The sequence below is a fragment of the Quercus robur genome, chromosome 3 (assembly GCF_932294415.1).
Source record: "Quercus robur chromosome 3, dhQueRobu3.1, whole genome shotgun sequence".
Taxonomy (NCBI): domain Eukaryota; kingdom Viridiplantae; phylum Streptophyta; class Magnoliopsida; order Fagales; family Fagaceae; genus Quercus; species Quercus robur.
In genome coordinates, this window is record NC_065536.1 from 64274605 (window position 1) to 64294986 (window position 20382).

At 32.4% G+C, this 20382-nt stretch overlaps 1 protein-coding gene across 1 annotated transcript; it reads right to left on the bottom strand.

Annotated features, from left to right (window-relative positions):
• Positions 1-8766: 8766 nt before the first annotated feature.
• LOC126718885 (uncharacterized) lies at positions 8767-10358 on the bottom strand. The gene has a single exon (XM_050421252.1). It carries the CDS (start codon positions 10285-10287, stop codon positions 8812-8814), a length of 1476 nt encoding a protein of 491 aa, XP_050277209.1. The 5' UTR covers positions 10288-10358; the 3' UTR covers positions 8767-8811.
• Positions 10359-20382: the final 10024 nt, after the last annotated feature.

A 20382-nucleotide genomic window follows, 5' to 3' on the forward strand; every position in this document is an offset into this window, starting at 1 on the left:
TAATGGTCAACAAAAAGTTAGACAAGTTGAAGGAATAGCTAGTAACCATTGGATTGGATTTGAAAAGTAAAAAAAGGAAACAAAAAATAAGAAGTTTTAGAATAAACTGCAAAAGGTTTAAAAAAACAAATATCATCCAATTGCAGACATTTCTTCAACTTATTTTTTAATATTTTATTAGTTCTTGGATTCTATTGCATCCTATGCGATATCCTAAATATTGCACGAGATCCAAATCGGTCATAACCGATGTCTCATCTTTACCTGTCACATTACATTACACTGCAAAAAGAGTCACGTATCTCCATTGGAATTAGCACATAATAATGACCTTAGTTCATTGTCTGATAAATGGAGCTATCGAATTTAGTAGTACTCCATGATTCTTCTCTATTATTGGATAAATATTGCATCCTTAATTAATTCATTGTGTTATTCTCTGTTTTAAAAAATAAAAATAAGGGTAAATTTCAAAAACCTACCCTGAGGTTTGGGGTATTACCAAATGCATCCAAAAGTTTTAAAAAATGACCAATTTGGTCCGTAGTCACTAACACCGTTTGGGAACTGTTTATTGTTATTATTATTATTTTTTTTTTCATTTTCTTCTTCTCTCCCTTCAGGCCAGAATTTTTTTTTTTTTTTTTTTCTCTGTCTCTAACCTCCAGCTCTCTCTCTCGTCTCTAAAACTCTCATGGCCAACACAGACCCACACGCTACTAGACCTTTGTTCTCAGTGGATCCTTCATCTTCTCATCCTCCATACTGCCGATCCAGGTTTCACACGTCGCCTAGGACCCTTTAGCTTATAGATCGAAGAATGGGTTGGGGTTTTGAGGGAATGAGATTCGGATAGGGAGTAGATGTTTGTTGGTCTCAGGTTTTAGAGAGAAAAGTGACATGAGGGATGAGAGACCATCTTTGTGGTGGTGTTGGCTGAGGTTCACCGTGGAGGAGCATGGAGGCTCTACTCCGCTTAGATCGGTGAGATCGAAGAGAGAAAAGAGTGATTTTCAGTGAGGAGAGTTGATGGGTGAGGAGGCTTAGACTTAGGCTAATCAGAGATAGAGTCATGGAGGCTCGGCCATGGTTGGTGTTTGGTTTCTGGAGAAAGCTCGAGAATGGAAAGACAGAAAGAAGGGAGAGCTTCGATCTGAGAGATAGAGAGAGAAGAGCACGGTGATAGTAGGGCGTCGAGCAGAACCACTACCTGTGGTGGCAGTGATGTTCGAAGATGGAGTTACTCGAGTGGTTGGCCATAAGAGTTGCAGAGATTAGAGAGAGAGAGAGAGCTGGAGGTTAGAGACAGAAAAAAAAAAAAAAAAAATTCCTAGCGTGAAAGGAGAGAAGAAGAAAATGAAAATAAATAAATACTCCCTCCGTCCCACTTTGTTTGTCCTCTATTCCATTTTGGAATGTCCCAAAATATTGTCCTATTTCCAAAAATAAAAGTCATTAATTTATTAATGTTCCAATTATATCCCTATTAATTTATTAATTCAATTTTTTGATAAATTTATTTAAGGGTAGTTTTGGAAACTTATATATTTTTAAAAGGTAGACAAGATAATAAATGATGTTCCCTTAAAAAGTTTGACTTTTCAAACAGGACAAACAAAATGGAACGGAGGGAGTAAATAAATAATAATAATAGACGGTTCCCAAACGGTGTTAGTGACTACAGACCAAATTGGTCATTTTTTAAAACCTTTGGATGCATTTGGTAATACCCCAAATCTCAAGGTAGGTTTTTGGAATTTTCCCTAAAAATAAAAATAAAAATAAAAGCATGTAAAATGTCTCATCAATATTGCCTTGTCTTACCTCATAAATTCACTCGCAATACTTCTCTTTTTAAATTGTTCAAAAAGTGAAAAAACATGTAAGGATCACATTATGATATCATCTTGTCTCTTGTCATAAATCCCTTCATGGACTTTTCTTTTTCTCAATATGTACTACAAAAGAGGACATTGTCTCAACATTGAGTGAAATCAAATTTAATATGTTCGGACTTGTAAACACTTTTCTTTTTTAAAAAAGTGTTATGGTTATACCATTTTTAGTAAATAGTTAATATAAATTGATGTGTTAACCTTAAAAACATTAAGAAAATGTAATTAATTTATTTATTATGGTGTTGATGTGATATTAATTACATTCATTGTCAAATAAGTTTGTAATCTGTTATAGTACAATTGTTAATAATTTTAACATTTTATAATATAAAAAATGTATGTGAAAAATGAGTGAAATAATAGTAATTTTTTTTTAACATGAGTTTGTATCTAGAAGATGGTAGCTTGAAAATTGTTCTCAGAGCTGGGCTTGTACTATGCAAGTTTTTGACTCAACTTGCTTATTCTGTGTTTGAGTCCAGTTAAGGCCCATTTAGGTGCTTTTTCACCATTTCGTATAGGCCAATGTCCAAGAAATCAATGTCGGCTTATAAGGAACCTTTATTGCTTTGTTTTCATGGGCTTAGATTGGTTGGACTCAATGCCACAAAAATCTTGGACAAAAGTCTCAAATGGCCCAAAGTGCAGTCCTATAAGGTAGTTCTTAGAGTTTTTATATGAGATAGGTCTTGAGTTACAACTTTCACACGAAAGATATTATTTTAATATTCAATAGTTATAATGGGGAGGAAAAATTTCAATCCTAAAAATATCTCTTGAAAATACCAAAATTTATCGGTGTAACTATAAGATTCTTGGCAAACATAATGTTACTTTGAAAATAAGAATTATTATATTTTATCATTTGAAATCACTAGTACTTTTTGGTGAACATGATGTTAAATTATCGCTTAATCTAACTTATTGAGCTCAAACCACTGAGACCCCTTAGCATTGATTCCTTGTGAGGAAGTAAGATAGCCATGACTAGTACCCTAATGAGGATTGGTTCAAATAGGCCAAAATTTTAGAAACAATAATTAGATTTCTTCTCATTTTAACTTTTGCTTTCCTTTGTACTAACACAATAAAATTTTCAATATTATTTTTTAAATGAACGTAAAGTTAACATTATTTTAGAGAAAGCCAGCCAATGTACGCAAGCACACATGGCTGTTGTTCACTGAAAATCTTTATTTCGCTTTTAAACCCCCTTTAATGAATTATTTGTTGTTAGATTTAGACAGGGGCAAGCACTATATAGGTCATTAGTCCTTCTAATGCCTTTGTAATTAACTATGAATTTAATTTTCATTTTTTTTTGGTCCCCAAAAACAAAAAACAATAAGTCCAACACAAGACAAAACATTTTTCATAATTATTAACATGTTACTCTAAAAGAAGGCACCCCTAAAGAAAGTTTTGTAGTTCAATAAGTACCTTTTTATGTTTTTAGGATGATGATTTGAATATTTTAAGGGTCCTGTTAACGAGCATTTATTAATAAATTATTTTAAGAAATTTTTAGTAATTCACGAGAAATATAAAGAACGGAAAAAAAAAAAAAATCTTTACCGTAAAAATTTTATAATAAAAATTAAAACACCCTGTTAACTTTTTCTCATATCTTAAAAGAAAAAAAAAAAAAAAAAAAAAAAATTTAACAACTACTCCACTACTTTTACAAGTGCTATCTTTCTCAAAAAACTTTTACAAGTGCTATCTTAATTGCAAAAACATGGGAAATTAATTACTCCGACATCTCTACTAATTAACAAAAAGACAAATCAACAGCAAGACAAAGACAAAGCCATAGCCTTTAGCCACTTCGAGTAAGTCGCTCCTGATTCTGCAATCAAGTTTGGAGCTCCTGATTCTGCAACAAACATTCTTCTCGCAATGGTAGCCTCTGTTCTGATTTAAATTTATAATCTTTCATTGCTTTTTGCTTATTTATGCGATTAGTTTTTCTGGGTTCATGTTCTTTTTTATTCATTTTGAGCTGGATGTGAAGTTTGGATAAGAGAATATTAAAAGTTAAAACCGTGTATGTTTGAGCAGTTTTACACATTTGGGGTTGTCAAATTGGAGTTACACTATTAAGAATTCTATATTAGTATTTGCAAGGATTATGTGCTTGTTTGAATGTGTATGTGTAAGTCAAAAACAAGAACAGAAAGTAAAAATTATTGTGAATGGTAACACTAACACACTTGTTTTATTGAAAGAATTCAAAAGGGCCTTTTGTGGGAATCTTGAATTTTTTTTTTTTTTTTTTAAGTATTATGTGACCCAGAATTTATATTGTATATGGTTCAGTAATTTTATGTGACCCACAATTGTTTAAGGCTTAGTTGTTGTTGTTGCATGTTTCAGTTCTTGAATCAGCTAGAACTTGTCCAAAAGAAGTTTTGCCTTTTGTGAACATTCACTAATTACCCAAAATAGGAAAATCCAATTTTCAAAAGTTTTATTTAACTAACTTGTTAACCAACCTCTACTTCTTGAGGAATTTATGGAAAGAAAAAAAAAATCATATATGTGCTTTTAGCAAATGGTTGATGTCATGCTTCCATAACATATGGCTGCCTTCCAAGAGAGATGATAGAATATAATATATCAATAATGGAAGTGTGAATTAACAAGATAAGTTTAACAACTTATAGGAATGAGTTAGTGAGTAATGTTTAGAGATTCCTTTAATGGCCTTCTGAATGATGGAATTAAGAATCACTGGAATTTATTTAAAATACAGTTTCTCATGACAATCTTGTCCATATAAGGTACAATTGTTAAAAAGAAGTTGAGAGAATTTGAGGTTTAGGGCTTCTTATTGAAATGAATTATGCTGATATTTTTGTTTCAGAGCACTTTTTAGTGAGGTCAAGGGTGCATAAATGTAGTTTTCACTTTTTCGCTCCAATTGAAGTGGCATTTTATCTTGTATGATCTCTCATTACTTTGATATTCAAGAAGGCTATGGTTGCTGATGACTTTATCTTTGCTTTTAGTTAGGCTTTCTTAGCCCTAGCCCCTAGCCATTCTATGAGCATAAAAATTCAATCAAACAGTAAGGAATGCCTCAAAGAATACACCATAGAAAGATTTCTAAAGTTTGTAATATTATGTTCCCTTTTTTGAAAATAAACTCCATCTTAATAAAGGAGAGAACTATGAATTGGCTACTATGTCCTGTGATATATGCACTACAATGTTTTGCTCTCGAGCCCATCATCTTCTCTACATAAAGTGCAAATTTCTCTTCGAGAATTTAGTGTGAAATGAAAGGACCTCAATCACTGGTAACCTTGTGGGGTGGTAATATCTGGAAGAGCTCAAAGCATCTACATTTTGTGTTCTTGTATCCATTTTATAGGGTCAGGAGTGAGGTGATAGGCTTGGCTTAGGACTACATAACCCTTTTTTCAGTTTTGCCTATAAAAAGCATGCTTCTGAACATATCAATTCAATTGAATTTCTTACCATCAAGATGGTGCTAATTTGCATAAGTTATTTGTCAATTCAAGCAAGAAAGTTGGGAAAGACAGTATATGTTTATGTCATCATGTGTGTAGAAACTTACCAAAAGAAAAAGAAAAATGATGGGTGACAAACAGAGAGCAACTGGATGTGTACTGTTTATGTACCTTAGTTTTATGTTAAAGTGTATTTTTGTAAAATGTCCTACATCAAAGGATTCTTTTCCCAAATGTCTAAATTATGACAAAATGATGGGTGGAAAATATACTTAGGTTGTTAGTGACTCCTTGGCCATTGGGGAATAACATCCAAATAGGATTTCTACTGTGCTTAAGGAACTATTTTCTGTGATTTTTAAGCAATTAAATTGAGAACATATTAAAATATTTTGCTAGCTCCATTTGACAATATTTTTTAGGGTTAGTTACGAAGACAAAAAATTCTCATTTCTTAATAGGCATTTTTACTGTCACGCAATACTCCTAATGCACTTTCCTACTTCATTAACCATGCTCTTATCCTATGATTCATATACTTTTTTATCTTTCCATTCTTATGGATTATTGATCCAAGATTTCGAAAGCAATGATCTTTTGGTACTTCTTGATCATCAAGTTTTACAACCCCTTCATCTTTATTTCTCCTTTTATTAAGTTTGCACTCCATGTACTATATTTAACTTCTACTTAGTCTAAAGCATCCATTCGTTACAACTACATAATCTGCAAAAGGCATACATTAATAGATTTCATCTTGAATTGATCTAGTAAATGCTATAAATATGGACTTCAGCTAATCCATAATACAAAGCTATTTGTGATTAGAAACTTACTTGTGATGCCCACCTTTTCTTACACTATTTATAGCTCCAATATTATCCTTAATCACTTTAATATGCTTTAGAAGAGCTCATTTCTATTTTAAAATCATCACATAACCTTTCTATTTACCCTTCATATTCTTTCTCTTAGTTAATAGGAAACATATGGAGATCTTTTTAGGTTTCTCAATATTTTTTCATTAGTCATTTTCAATAACAAAATAGCTTTCCATGGTAGACCATCCTGGCATAAAACCAAATTGATTATTTGATTTAGTTGTTTCATGTCTTAACCTAAATTCAGTCACCTCTCCCAAAGTTTCATAGTGTGACTCATAAACTTAATTCCATGGTAATTTGTATAGTTTTGAATCTCTCATTTGTTCTTGTGTAAAGTTATTAAAGTGCTTTTCCTTCACCATGCATTTTGTTAACACTTAAAATCTTATTGAAAAGGTTTGTCAACCATCTTACACCCACATCACTCAAGCACTTCTAAAATTAAATAAGGATTGCATTAGGTTCCACAACTTTTGTTGTTTTCATCCTCCTTAATGCGTCCTTTACCTTGGTCATCTAATTGTTCTATGACCAATTGTTCTAACAAAACTGCAGTATCTATCCATAATTGGATTACTCATTCTAATTTCTTGTATGGCATTTAATAAAATATTTTTTCTAAATAATTCTTCTATCACTCTAATTTCCTATACTTAGGGGTGTGCACAATCAGGTTGGAAAGTTTTTTCAATGACAAGTTGAGAAATTCCCAACCTAACCCAACTCATCACATGCTAGCCCACGTAGGTCATGTCGTTGGGTCGCTTACATGTTTCATGTGTTGTAAAAAATTGGACTTCCATTGATTATTTAATTACTTTTTAATAAATGATTACTATTTACATAATGTGCCTAAATTATATTGTAAATTTCTAAATTCATAAAAAATAATTCTTAAAATACCAAAATAAATTAAACTAAAGATAAAATAAAATAGGGTAATAAAATAAACTTATCTATAGGTGGGTTAGATTGGGTTAGATGGGCTATAAAAACTATCAACTTGAACCCAACCTAACCCAAGACTCAAAATAAAAGTTCCAACCCATCCCAAACCACGAAAACCAACCCAAGGCGTCAGAATGGGTTGGGTTGGTTTCTTCTAGTTAGTGGGTTGGATGCACACCCTTACCTCTATAGCCTCCATTAAAAACTTGTCTTAGAAAGTATATAAAATTTCTTTTTTCCATCCATCATCCCAAACTTACTATATAATTAACCATAAGCCTTAAATCTAACCTCTTGGATTTCCTTTTTTTCCTTCCCTCATAGCCATGTCCTAATTTTCATTAGTGACATTGTCTCTATATCTTTTTTTTGATAGGTAAGAAAAAATATATTCAAAAAACTGCTAGATGCAAATTAGCACCAACATATCAAAAGTACAAAAAAGATGGAAAAGCTAAAAGCATAAAAAAGACACTAATTACAAAGAAAGAGAGCTAAGGAATAGAGGAAGAGAGTCATTAGATGTGAGTCCCCAAGCCCTAGCCCAATCAAACAGGGAACCAGAAAAGAGAGCAAGCATTTCAAGCTCTCTCAAAGCATCAACCGGAGCTCAAGTAAGAATTTTGAAGATCCAATTGAAGTAGCTGCATTCAATACACAAACAAGTTGCTGGAGTGATCTTCAAGAGGGTTCTTGAAGCCGTGAGCAGGGTGTTCATGTTTGATAGTCCACAGATAGAAGAGTTCAAGGATTTGGAGTTGTGACTTGAACCTATGACCTTGGTTCTGATACCACTTGTTGGACTGTGACATGTGCCACTTTGCCTCAAAACAAATTGGTGATAAGGGAGATACACTTAGTCTTTTATGGCATTTGATGTTGCGTTCCATGATTCTGTTTATAGAGCGGTTGTAGGGAGCCGAATTATGGTCCACCCAACACTAATTTTATTCCACATTTTATGAACTGTTTTGTAGTTTTATGAATTTTGAAATGGTTGGTCAAGTCTACATTAAAGAGGAGCAGTTTAATTCAACTTTAGGGTGATATATGGGAAAGGGAAAGGGAAAGGGAAAAAGATTGAATCAAATGAGATAAATATGATGGCCTATAGGTAGCAGTAGAATTGGCCCTAGATGGAGTTGGTTGCCAATTATTGATTTGATTGGTTGACTTCAAATAGTTGTGATAGAAGACTTTTTTGAGTTTAAGAGTAAGGTGGTCCTATTGGCACCGTTAAAATGTTAGTGCTCTATGTAGGCACATTGGTAATTTTGGAGCCTTCAGAGCTGATTGATAACTAGAATCATTTTAGGAGACTTGGACTTTAAATCTGGCAGAACTCTAAGCTTCAGAAGAATTTTGGGTGTTGCTGCAGTTATCCTATTCTATGCTTTCCTTAGCAACTACTGGTGCTTTGTTCCATTAATGGAAGTAGTGTTTCTAAAGTTTTCAGAACAAATGGAAGTAGAGTGTAGCTGATGGGATGGTATAGTAAGTACTAAGTAATCACATTTCACACGCTAAACTTTTTTGTTATGATCTTAGAATGAACAAGAGTTTGATTAAACAATTATTGATATATGTTAACATGGTAATAATGCTCTATACATTTATATTACAAGTGAAATCTGCCCATCTTCTAAACTTTCCTATGTTACTGCCTTCCGAAACTGCCAATCCAATTCCATTCCTTCCTCCACACCCAACACCTACATAATACAATCTCCATTTATCTACATTTCCCTCCATCTGAATTAGACATGGGGACCCCACTCCTTTATTATCCCATCCATCATCTTCTGAAGGCTTAAGAACAGGGTCTTCTTGAAGCCTTGTCCAATTCTTTAGCCCATCTGGAGATACCGCAAGCCCAATACACCTCATCCCATCTGCTGAAACGCCCTCATATGCCATCAAATAGTTTCCTTCTTTGCTGTTTCTCACCACACACGCATTCTTGACCCCAATTTCATCAAAAGAACCTTTTGATCCACCTCCAAGGATCTTCCCCAGTTTCACCCATCTGATCCCATCTCTTGATCTTGCAACTCCAAGAGCAAACTGTCCATTTTCCACATCATATGAATGATAATACATCCTGAGGTCATCGTTGCTGTGCACTACAACGTGAGGTGCGGCAATAAACAAAGAATCCCACTCCTTGTCTGATCCCACATCTAACAGGGCTCCACTGTGGTGGTCCCCTTCAATTCTGGCCCAGTGCCTTCCATCTTGACTGCATGCCAGCCCTGGCAGAGACTTGAAAATTTTGCCAATTTTATGATTTTCATCTTTCTTGTCTCCGCCATGGACTCTTTCTGGGTTTTGTAAAATGTTTGGAGCTCCTGATAAGTTCACTTCTTCAGAACTATATCCTGTGTAATAAAGCCAGTAAACAGCACTGTACATAGGACTGGACATAATAACCATCTCAGAAGGCCTGATACTATCTGTGTCAAAAGCCCACCAATTCTTGCTGCAATTCATCACCAAACCAGCATCCCCAGATGATCTAACATGTTCTTCTCTAGCCCAATGAATTCCATTGCTCGAAACTGCTAACCCGATGGATTCGGAGGTGTTGTTGTTAATATCAGACCTTCCATGGTACCACATATACCACCTTTCCTCATTGTCTCCTATGTATCTTTTCACAACTGGTGAGCCAATTTCGGCACTATCCCAGCTGTTTTTGGGACCCAAGTCAAGCACCAGACCTCTTGAACAAGTAGATGTTAGTGCTTGATTTGGCACAGGAGCTGCCAGTTGTTGAGATTTTGAACTCGGATCCCGTTCAATGGCAGGATTCTTATTTGTCGCATTATTGCTGTCAATGCCTGGTTTTGTGGAGCACCTAGTGACAGAGAAGATGCTACTTTTAGACTTAGGACATGGACATCTTTGGTGGCCGGGAAAGTTGCCACATGAAGATGTGCCAGAGGCATAGAGAGCAAGTGTTTGTGGTTGGGTAGAAGGCCATGATGGTTGGATTAGATTTGTTGTGTTCATCTTTCTTCCTGCAGTATAAGATGCAAGAAGATTTACTGTTTTGATCCTTGTGACTGCCGCTGCGTCCATTAGAGGACTACAGGATAGCAGAAAGAAATTGGATTGGTATCAATGGCAGAATCAGATACAAATTAAGTGGTGCCACATTCACGTGGCTTTTATATGAAGTAGAGAATTTCTTTTTGGGCTATTTGAAAATTTGCCCCAAAATTTTCTTTATCTCTAAATAAATCCTCTCATAATTTGAATTATATTCAAATACATCATTGACCTCTGGAGCTTGCATGAGAGTACTTGTTAAACCCCTTTTAACCTGAAAGTCTGTAGGGTAAAGAAATTATGGTAAAGTGCATCTTCCCATCCTAAAATATGATATCAGTTGTAATGTACCCTAAAAATTTAAATTAAATAATCACCCCCTTAAACAAGGGATCAATTACAATTTCTCACCACTGTTAAAGTTTCTCCAATTTGTGTTATACTTATCACATTATCGCGTGATGATGTGCTTATTTTCTTTTATTTTTTATGTGATATTGACAGTGGGGAATGTTGCATACTTGCAATTAATCATCATATAATTAAGGGGCTTGGCTGCTCAAATTTATAGTTTAGAGGGACATTACATATGACCCTAGGGTGTAATAGTGAAGTATGCAGAAGCTGTAACTTATAGCTCAATGTAAAAAGTGTTATTTCAACATTGTACTAAGGGCAAATATTGTAGAAAATTTAGATTCTGTAGGAGGTCATCAAAATTTCCAAATGCTAGGGATTGTTCAGAAATATCCTAAAAGATATTCGTCGGTATATTTAGGGAAACAGAAAATTCCAATATTCCATAAATTTGTCATTCTCACTCCTTCTTCTTGTACTATCTACTATTCTTCCCAATGAATTTTGACACCTCCTGCTCCCCCCCCCCCCCACTTTTGCACCAATTGGGAATATTGGTTGCTTCTACCTGTCAAATGGCCAAGGCAAGACCTGAGCTTTGGTTGACTCACTCATTTTTAGTTGAGACATATTATTTGTGCAAGATTTTTTGCTTAGTTGGTATGAAAACGTTTCACATGTCCTTAGATCTTGTGTGAACCAAAATAAAAAATTTATTACTCTGGGGATTTTAATTCTTTAGAAGTTGATGGCATCAATATCAATTTGGTTTTCTCTTCTGTTTTTCTCTTTTTTTTTCCCCTGTAATTAGAGAAGAATCTCATTGTCAAATGCTGAAGAGAGAGAATAAAATCAGCAAAATGACTAGAAACACAAAGAGGGACATTTTAATTAAGGAGCCAACTTTACTATGCTTATTTTACTTTTTTCTTCCTTCAAATCAGGGAACAAATCATGCAACCAGTATCACATGCTATATTTATTCTATAATTTGTTGGATGGTTATGTTCATGTTAACTTTTCTAGTGCACTAGACCATATACAACTTGAAATGACTTAATACATGAGCTTCTTGTCAAGGACCTAGGTCTCTGAAACCAGCTATGTTGAACCTGATGTGCTACACATATTTTCTGAGTGGAACACGTTATCCTTGCAATATCACCCTCACATGAAACTTAGCCATTTTGAGACCCAAAACTAACTAATTTTTGTGGGAAGAAACTTTTAGAATGAGAATGCTGCTTTTGTTTTTGAATGGTAGCAGAAAGTTTGGGTTGCTGATGATCAACAGTACTGTCATGTTCTAGGTTTTTATTTTTGGGTTTTTATTTTTTATTTTCTTCTTAACCTGCAACAAGTTGACTAATATTTTTTAGGTACAACTTGTCTGCGCCTTGTACCCTTCTAATGAACCCTTGACTTAGGGTTGAGCAATGATGTTCAACCTAGCTACCTTTCATGTGGCACAGCCATGGAAGGATGGGTAAAGAACTAATTAATTGATATTGTCCACATCTAAAAGATTTCTGCTTCTTAATAATTTGATTTCACTTGATTGTACGGTAAAATATTATTTCACTGCATTGTTTATACTTAAATGTATGATTGCATGTGAAAATATATCATGTTATATCCCTGTTTATTCGGTTACATAAAGTATTTGTACTTAAGTTTTACAGGCAACAACTACTCATACAACGTGCAGCTATTAAGGTTAACAAGTGACATGTTGTGATTACTATATAAGAAATGTAATGTTAGCTTACATAAAAGAGATGTTAAATCAATCACAATTTTTCATTTAGTTGCATTCCTAGCATTATTCTTTTAATATTTCAGAACTAATAGTTTTGCAGATACATTTTTATAACGCAGGAAGTGTTTGCATTTGTAAACTTCAACATCTTTTATTAAGAATAGCTATATCATTGGTTGTCATTGTCTAGGTGAGCCATGAAAATATTGAATCCATCTTATATTGCTTTTGAGAGAGACAATTCAGCCTTTAGTATCCTCTAGGTCCAGTGGGGGAGCATGTGGCTGGACAAAGCAAATGATTACCTTAAACCTCTGGATTGGTATGATTATATGACAATAAAACACCATCATAACACCCGTACAATTACTCCAGTCAAAACTATTAAAAAAAAAAAAAAAACCAAATTGTGGTCTCCACATTGGTTTTCAATGATCAGCTAATATCAAGTTTTATTGTAAAAGACATGTTCATGATCTCTGGCTCAGTCAATCCTTGCTAACTAGTTTTCATCAACTAATTTTTCGTTCTTGGTTGAGACTTGAGAGTTATACAACTTCTTATAACATGTTGTTGCTTTGAATTTCCAAGGTGGAATGGTCGCTAGTGAGGCTGTGTTTTAGTGCACTTCGTATTAAAATGTCTTTTGGTCAACTTAGACTAGTTCCATTCCATGAATCCATAGACTCATAATAGTTTATGTTTTTGAGCGAAGGACTTATATTTAATGGGCATCTACTTCGTATTCCCCTTATTTTTTTATTTATAAAAAAGTGGTTTAGGATTTTTTTTATTTACACCAAATGATTAAAAAAAAAAGAAAAACTTAATACGAAATGACACTTTGTGGAGGGTGTACGGCTTAACAACCTTTTAGAGGATTTTTGTTTTTAGCTTTAATGTATGATAAACTAAGTGTAAATTAATTGTTTAGATTTCTTGTGCTTTTTGTGGATTCTACTTACTTTTTTATTTATTTTATTATATATATATATATATATATATTTTTAAAAAGTTTTAATCTATAGCGTTCATTTTTGATGATATCTCTTTATATATTTTAATGATAAAAGCGATTATCATGAAGTTGACACATATATTAAAATTTTATCACGTGTATATAATATATGAGAAAAGTTAACGGATATTTTAAGGGCATTGGTTTAGGAAATATTTTTTATAAATGTTTTATAAAATAAATAAAAAAAAAAACTAATTTTTTCACAACTTTTTATAATTTTCATGAAAATAATATCAAATTTTTTCTAAAATGGTCAAATGACCTAGACAGCGCACACGTGAGCATGCCATGGCATTGGCTGCTTGCCCACATTGGGCTGCCATAGCCAAGGCAGCGTGCATGTGGGCATGTTGTGACGTTGGCTGCTTGCCCATGCTAGGTTGCCATGGCCTAGGCAGCCTGCATGCTGGGTCAAATAACAAATGGTATAAACATGTTTACAAAACGAGCGTATATACAGGCACATATATGTATGTACATCTACATACACACATGTGAGTGTATTTGTGTACATATGAATATACATATATATGTATGTACCTACCCTTTGTTTTTGTAGAAAATACATATATCATGTTCGTGTTTATAAAATACCTTGTTTTCAAGAATACTTGTATATATGTAAGTACATCTATATATACCCATGCGTGTGTATTTGTGTACATACGAATATACGTATGTGCATATACCTCTTTTTTGTAAAAAATACATATACCATGTTCGTGTCATACCAACACACCCGTTTTGAACCAATATATATATATATATATATATATCCTAACGTGAAATTGTAGGCATATTTCCTTTAATTTTGATTAGGTGGGGACTTTTTAAGCTTTGAGTACGATTTTATTTATTTATTTATATTTGTTTAAGTCCACTAAAGTTTCATGGCCTTGGCCTTTGGGCTATAAAGTGATAATAACCTTCTTCTTGCTTTTAAACCTTTATTGTGGTAGCACCTAAAGATAAAGATTGAATAGTTTATGAATGGAGAATACTATGAAAACATTTCACTCAACCTCTGACAATATTACTAAAATTTTACTTAGAACTTTAAATATCATTAATTTATTACATACTTTAATCAAATTTTTGATGAGTTTTGCTTGGCCCCAAATGAGATGAATCTAAAGTGTTAATTATTTTAGAATAATGAGACTCACCATGCTTTGTAGGTGCAAAATCTGGTGTACATTTAGAATGATGTTGTTCAAAGTGTTGTTTGACAAGGGCTCCTTAGCACTTAGAAAATGAAATTCAGAAAAAACAAAAAGAGATTTTGATATATATTGTGGTGGCATGACCCACGACTACGTGATGATCATTGGGCCTGAACCCCTAATTAATTTGTGTAATACTTCAGGTATAGCTCACAATGAGAGGTTCCAAGAAGAGTTAGGCTGATAGTTGGTAATTGGAGGTGGTTATGTATTGTAATCCTAGCCGCTTGAGGAGGTTCTCAGGTGGCTCAGGTGCCTTTAAAGTATCTTGAGTTGGATACTTCTTTCCAAATATAACATGGTTTTCTCCTGTTCACTCATGTTTCTCTCTCTAGAAAAAATGTTCAAACCCTTTCTCTTACAAGCTTTTCCTCTTTTATAATCTTTTGTTAGTGGATTGGTAATGATGAGAATATTCCACCTGTGTGTGGGCTCTGCCATTTGCAGGATCTGGATAGCCCTTTGAGTCTAGGTTACTGTTTCAACATGTACAATCTCACATCAAGGGGGTGGGCCCCATAATTCCCTAGTAACTTAAGCCTAGCATCGAGCCCCATGCTCGGATGGCGGACTCTCGCAAGGCATTATTTCTCGTTAGCAGTATTTCCCCTCCTTGTGAAGTAGGTGGGGTCTGTTTGGATCCCATCGTAGTCACTTGGTAACTTACACGATTTCAACTTATGACTAACAAAAAAATATTATATTCATTACATTATTTATCTATTAAAATATTTTTGGCATAAATAAAAAATATATTTATTGATTTTTCAGTTGAAATTCACATTTTAAATCGGCAAATTTTCATTAGCTAAATACCGATTACAACTTACATAAATTTATTTTATTTTGGTTAATATAGACTTGTGACATGTTCAAATTGTAATAATTTTAAAATTATATTCTGAACATTTATGTACCTGAAACTTTAGGGTTTAACTTAAAAATAATATTAGACTTTGAAGTTTATATCTTATTTCTTTATTAAATTGCTTATACTCAAAATTTTTATAAAAGGGGAATAAATTATATGTAAGGAACTTGTGATTCTCTTACCATTTTTTTAGAACTTTTGAAAGGTAATATATTGTTTTTTTAAAAAAAAAAAAAAAAAAAACTATTATCGCTTTCCTAAAAAAGTTTGACATATAAAAAGAGGTAATAGCTTATTAATTATAAAATAAAAAGTAATCGAAGAAATCAACAAAATTATATTATAAGTTAGGCTTGGGAGGGGAATTGTAATCATTCATGATGCATTTATTAGTTTTTTTTGTTTGTTCGTTTGTTTGGTCCCTCGACATCGTCCTTGCCTAAATGGCTAAATGTTTATAAAGACGTGGAGTGACATTATTCTTTGTTTTCTAGAATCCAATCCCCCTTTTGATCCATTCATTTCTTCAAGCAAGGGATCCATGGTAAAATAAACTATGTAAGCAAAGTAACAAAGTGCATACCATATTGGCAAACCCTTCAAAAGGTTAGCTTTCAATACTAGCTGTTACAAAAAGGTCTTTATAGTCTTGCTTCTTTTAGCTCTCTACTAATCACCAAGAGAAAAGCAAACCATCAAAAATGGACACAAAGACAAAGGGAATCTCATCCATTAAAGGGTGGAAGTGAATTCTTAAAATAAATAAATAAATAAATAAAAGATCTCCAAAGTTTGTTCATTGTGACAAATTAAACCTTGACATTTTAATGTTGTCATTTAAAATTCCTATTGTATAAGTCATGACAATACAAATACTTTATCCATCTCAATTCATCTCTCTTACATCCTTTTTAACTTTTCTCTCCTTATTTGTATTTAAAACTTCTCTCATTGTATTCTACACTCTCTTTCTCTCATAGATTTCTCGCTTTTTATTACGAAGAAAAAGGCAACCATCTATAACAAAAATGGTATCATTGGCTGTAAAAACATTCCTCACCAAATAAATTACTCCATTAGTGGATTTTTACAAATATCGATTTAAATTATCATGACTTATAAAATCTAAGGTTTACTATGATAAAATTAGAAAGTCAAAATTTTTAATTTCTTGCATTAATTACAAGACAAGTTTTTTTTTTTTTTTTTTTTGGGTGGTAGTTTGGGGGATCAACAAAAAGCTACGAGACAACTCACTAACTACAATATTTTTTTTTGGCAAAATTATTTGTCAAATCAAATCCCTAGTATAAAATTATAAATGCTGACCAAATTTTTTTTTCCTAAAGAATTAAGAGCAATACATCATCGGAAAGTCCCATGGTCTTGGCTGAGTCTAAAAGGAACACGTGTGCACCTAACTCCTTAAAAGTCCTTATCTTTCATTCAACATCTGTCCCTCAAAATCCAAACCCACAGACTTAAATCTTAATGTCATTTGCAATAGGGGAATGTCTATCCTCAGGGCCATAATTACTAAATCCACCCCACCATTTATCCAAAAAAAAAAAAAAAAAAAAATCCACCCCACCAGTCACTCACAGCTCATAACTATAGCCATAGTGGTTCTATTTTAATTTATACTTTCATGCATAATGCCAATTCACTCGGTTGTCCTCAGTGATATATCATTTTCTATGCGATATGATAGATATCTGATCAAGTAATCTTCTATTCTTTATCACAACTTGTGGAAGATTCAATTACAATGTCACCAATGAGGGATTCAGTGGATATAAAATATTACCCGAACGTTTTTTTATTCTGTATTTTTTATCGTTCACAGTATGAGTTTATAACAAAATAGTAATATGAGGAACATAACCTATTTCACACATTTTATTACAATTATTTTATGTAGTAGGCTATGATTGATTGTTTGTTATTTTTATATAAACCAACAACTTTTTTTTTTCACCATTCATAGCCAACTACATAGAAGAGTTGTGACAAAATGTGTGAAATAAGTTGTAGTCCTAGAATTTTTTATTAAAAAAAAAAACTAAAAAGCTTGAGGAAATAGTCTGTTTAACGAGTATTCTTAGTACATTTGTTGATGGACAATTTTAGAAAAATTTTGATACAATTTTTATGAAAATATAAAAAAGTATAAAAAAACAAGTTATTTTATTCTTTTTTAATAAAATTTTTTTTAAAATATTTCCTAAACCAATACAATAGTTTAGTTAAAAGAAATACATGCTGCAGATTTGTGATTTCATGGAATATTATGAAAAATGGTAAAGGAAGAGAGGAAAACATTTGTATGACAAAAAGTAATAAAAATTTCTTTTTTAAAGTCCCATATACGTATAAGAAGAATCTTTTAAGGTCTGTTTAGATTAAACTTATTTTTATTAAAAATGAAAACTGAAACTGAAAATACTGTAATAAAATAATTTTAAATGTGTAAATAGTGTCATGGGACCCATTTTTAATGAAAAAATTACTGAAAAGTGATATTTGTGGGTCTCGTGAACAATACATGAGACCCACTGATGTGATAAAGGGACGAAAAAGTAAGAAAAGTGTGACTACTGTTCATAAACAGTAACCACTATCCCCTGCTGCAGCTGACCCAAAAAAAAAAAAAAAAATACAAAGGAGAAAATGCAACTCACAAAACGCAACGTACAGTACTATCCAAACACGTACTTAGTATGGATTTTGAAGTGGGTAATGTTCGTTAAAGGGGAGGCATTTTATGGTGAAGGGATCCACGAGGGGGTAAGTTAGACTTTTGGAAAGGTTACTTTTACGTCTTATCCTATGCATGTGTATATATATATATATATATATATATATATATAAAACTTGATTAGGGATCAGTGCACCATCATCCGGTATACTGGATCCATCACGATGATAAAACGTATTTATTTTGGTCACGTCTCATCATTGCCACTGTCCTGGTAACGGAACAAGTACTGGAGCAAGCTTTGCCCTATGTCTTCACTCTCATAGCATGTGAACCTCATAACTGTATGAAATCGTAGAGTTCGCATGTATACTCACGAGTGATGCCTATGATATATGATATATAGATCCAAGAGATAATTATTACTAGGCTTAACTTGTTTGGGACTTTGCAAGAATGCCAGCATGCATGCAATGCAAGTCAGCACAGATTACTCTCTATAAGACACAGTGTATTAAGCTCAAGATTCTGTATCTTCCATTCATTTCGGCAAAATTCAACATTTTATTGGTTTAATGTGATGAATTTTTTCCTTCCCCAAAAAATTAAATAAAAGAATGTCCACGAGATAAATACCAATTTATTATAAACCATGTAAATATATGATTGGATTTTTTTTTTTTTTTTGGTTAAGAGAATAATGTATATTATTGGACACTGATTGTTTCATCTTTGGCACTATTTCCTTTTTCTTTGGTTCCTTCATTTGTACTAATTAAATAACATATTCATAGTTCTTTTTGTGCACGGGGTGATTCACAAGATTTTTATTATGTGATATTCCATTAGTTTGTGGCGACTACATGTGTGTGACACCAAGAAAATGCTGGGGCCAAATGCCTTTAAAATTATGTATGTATGTGTATATATATATATATATATATATATAAAGAGTGATGAAATTGCACCCTCCATAATTACATTATCTCAGACATTATTTATTTATTTATTTCAATATTGCAGGAGACAATCTTGAATATTTTAATGCTTCTTTATTACCAACTTTTATTCATTATAGGCTAAAGGCCTTGTAGCTGAATTGACACCTTCCCACGCACAATGTGCTTGAGGGTTTAGGAGAGAAAGAATTCGAATTGCAGAGTTCATAGCATGTTGTAATTATTTCTCAAAAAAAAAAAAAACTTTTATTCATTATATGAACGCATGCATGATGCAACATAAGTCAAAATTGTTTTTCCTCAGACAAAATAAAGGAGAGAAAAAAAAAAAAAAAACCCACAACATATTGGTTTTTCTTAATACTAGTTTTTAATCCGTGTAATGTACAAAAAAAAAAAAAAAAAAAAAACCTTGGAAAAATATTTATTTAATTATTAAATAAAAGTTAAATTAGAGAATTTGTAGAAAATAATTTATCTAATCAATAATTTATTTAGATAAGAGAAAAACTAATTTAATTAGAATGGTTAGTGTTGGGTTATTTTATACAAAAAGACAATGATTTTTAATTAGTTTAAACTAACATAATTTTACACTATTTGTAACTCTAAAAAACCAAATTTTAAAATATATATTACAACGATGACATAAAAAAAGTCAATAAAAAGTTTTTATGTTATTATACTCATAAGTCTAGGAACACAACTTTTCTCACATCCGGATGTTAAAAAGACAAATTGTGAATGATAGGTACAATAAAATGTTGTTAGCGATGAGTTCATATAAAAATTTGGTAACGATTTTTTTTTTTTGATACAATAAATTTTAATTTATAATGTCCGCTCCATAATAATTGGTTTTTATAACATATTAAGGCACTAATTAGATTTTTAGTATATGAATACTTAGGTTTTTTATTCAATAATAAATAATTTTACCAATTAAGTTAACTGAAAACTATATTAAAAAATTATTGAAAATATAGTATATGCAATCAACCATTACATTGGCCATTTTACTGGATTTTGACAGCTTGGGGAAGTACCTCCAATCTGCAAGTCAAATTGGAGACCTTTCAACGTGCCAAACTTGAAGCAGAAAAATAATATTTTTGGTTGAGAGAATGTATATTATTGGACACTGAAAACAATATATAATTTTATCAATTAAGTTAACAGAAAACTATATTAAAAAATTATTGAAAATATAGTATATGCAATCAATCATTACTCTTCC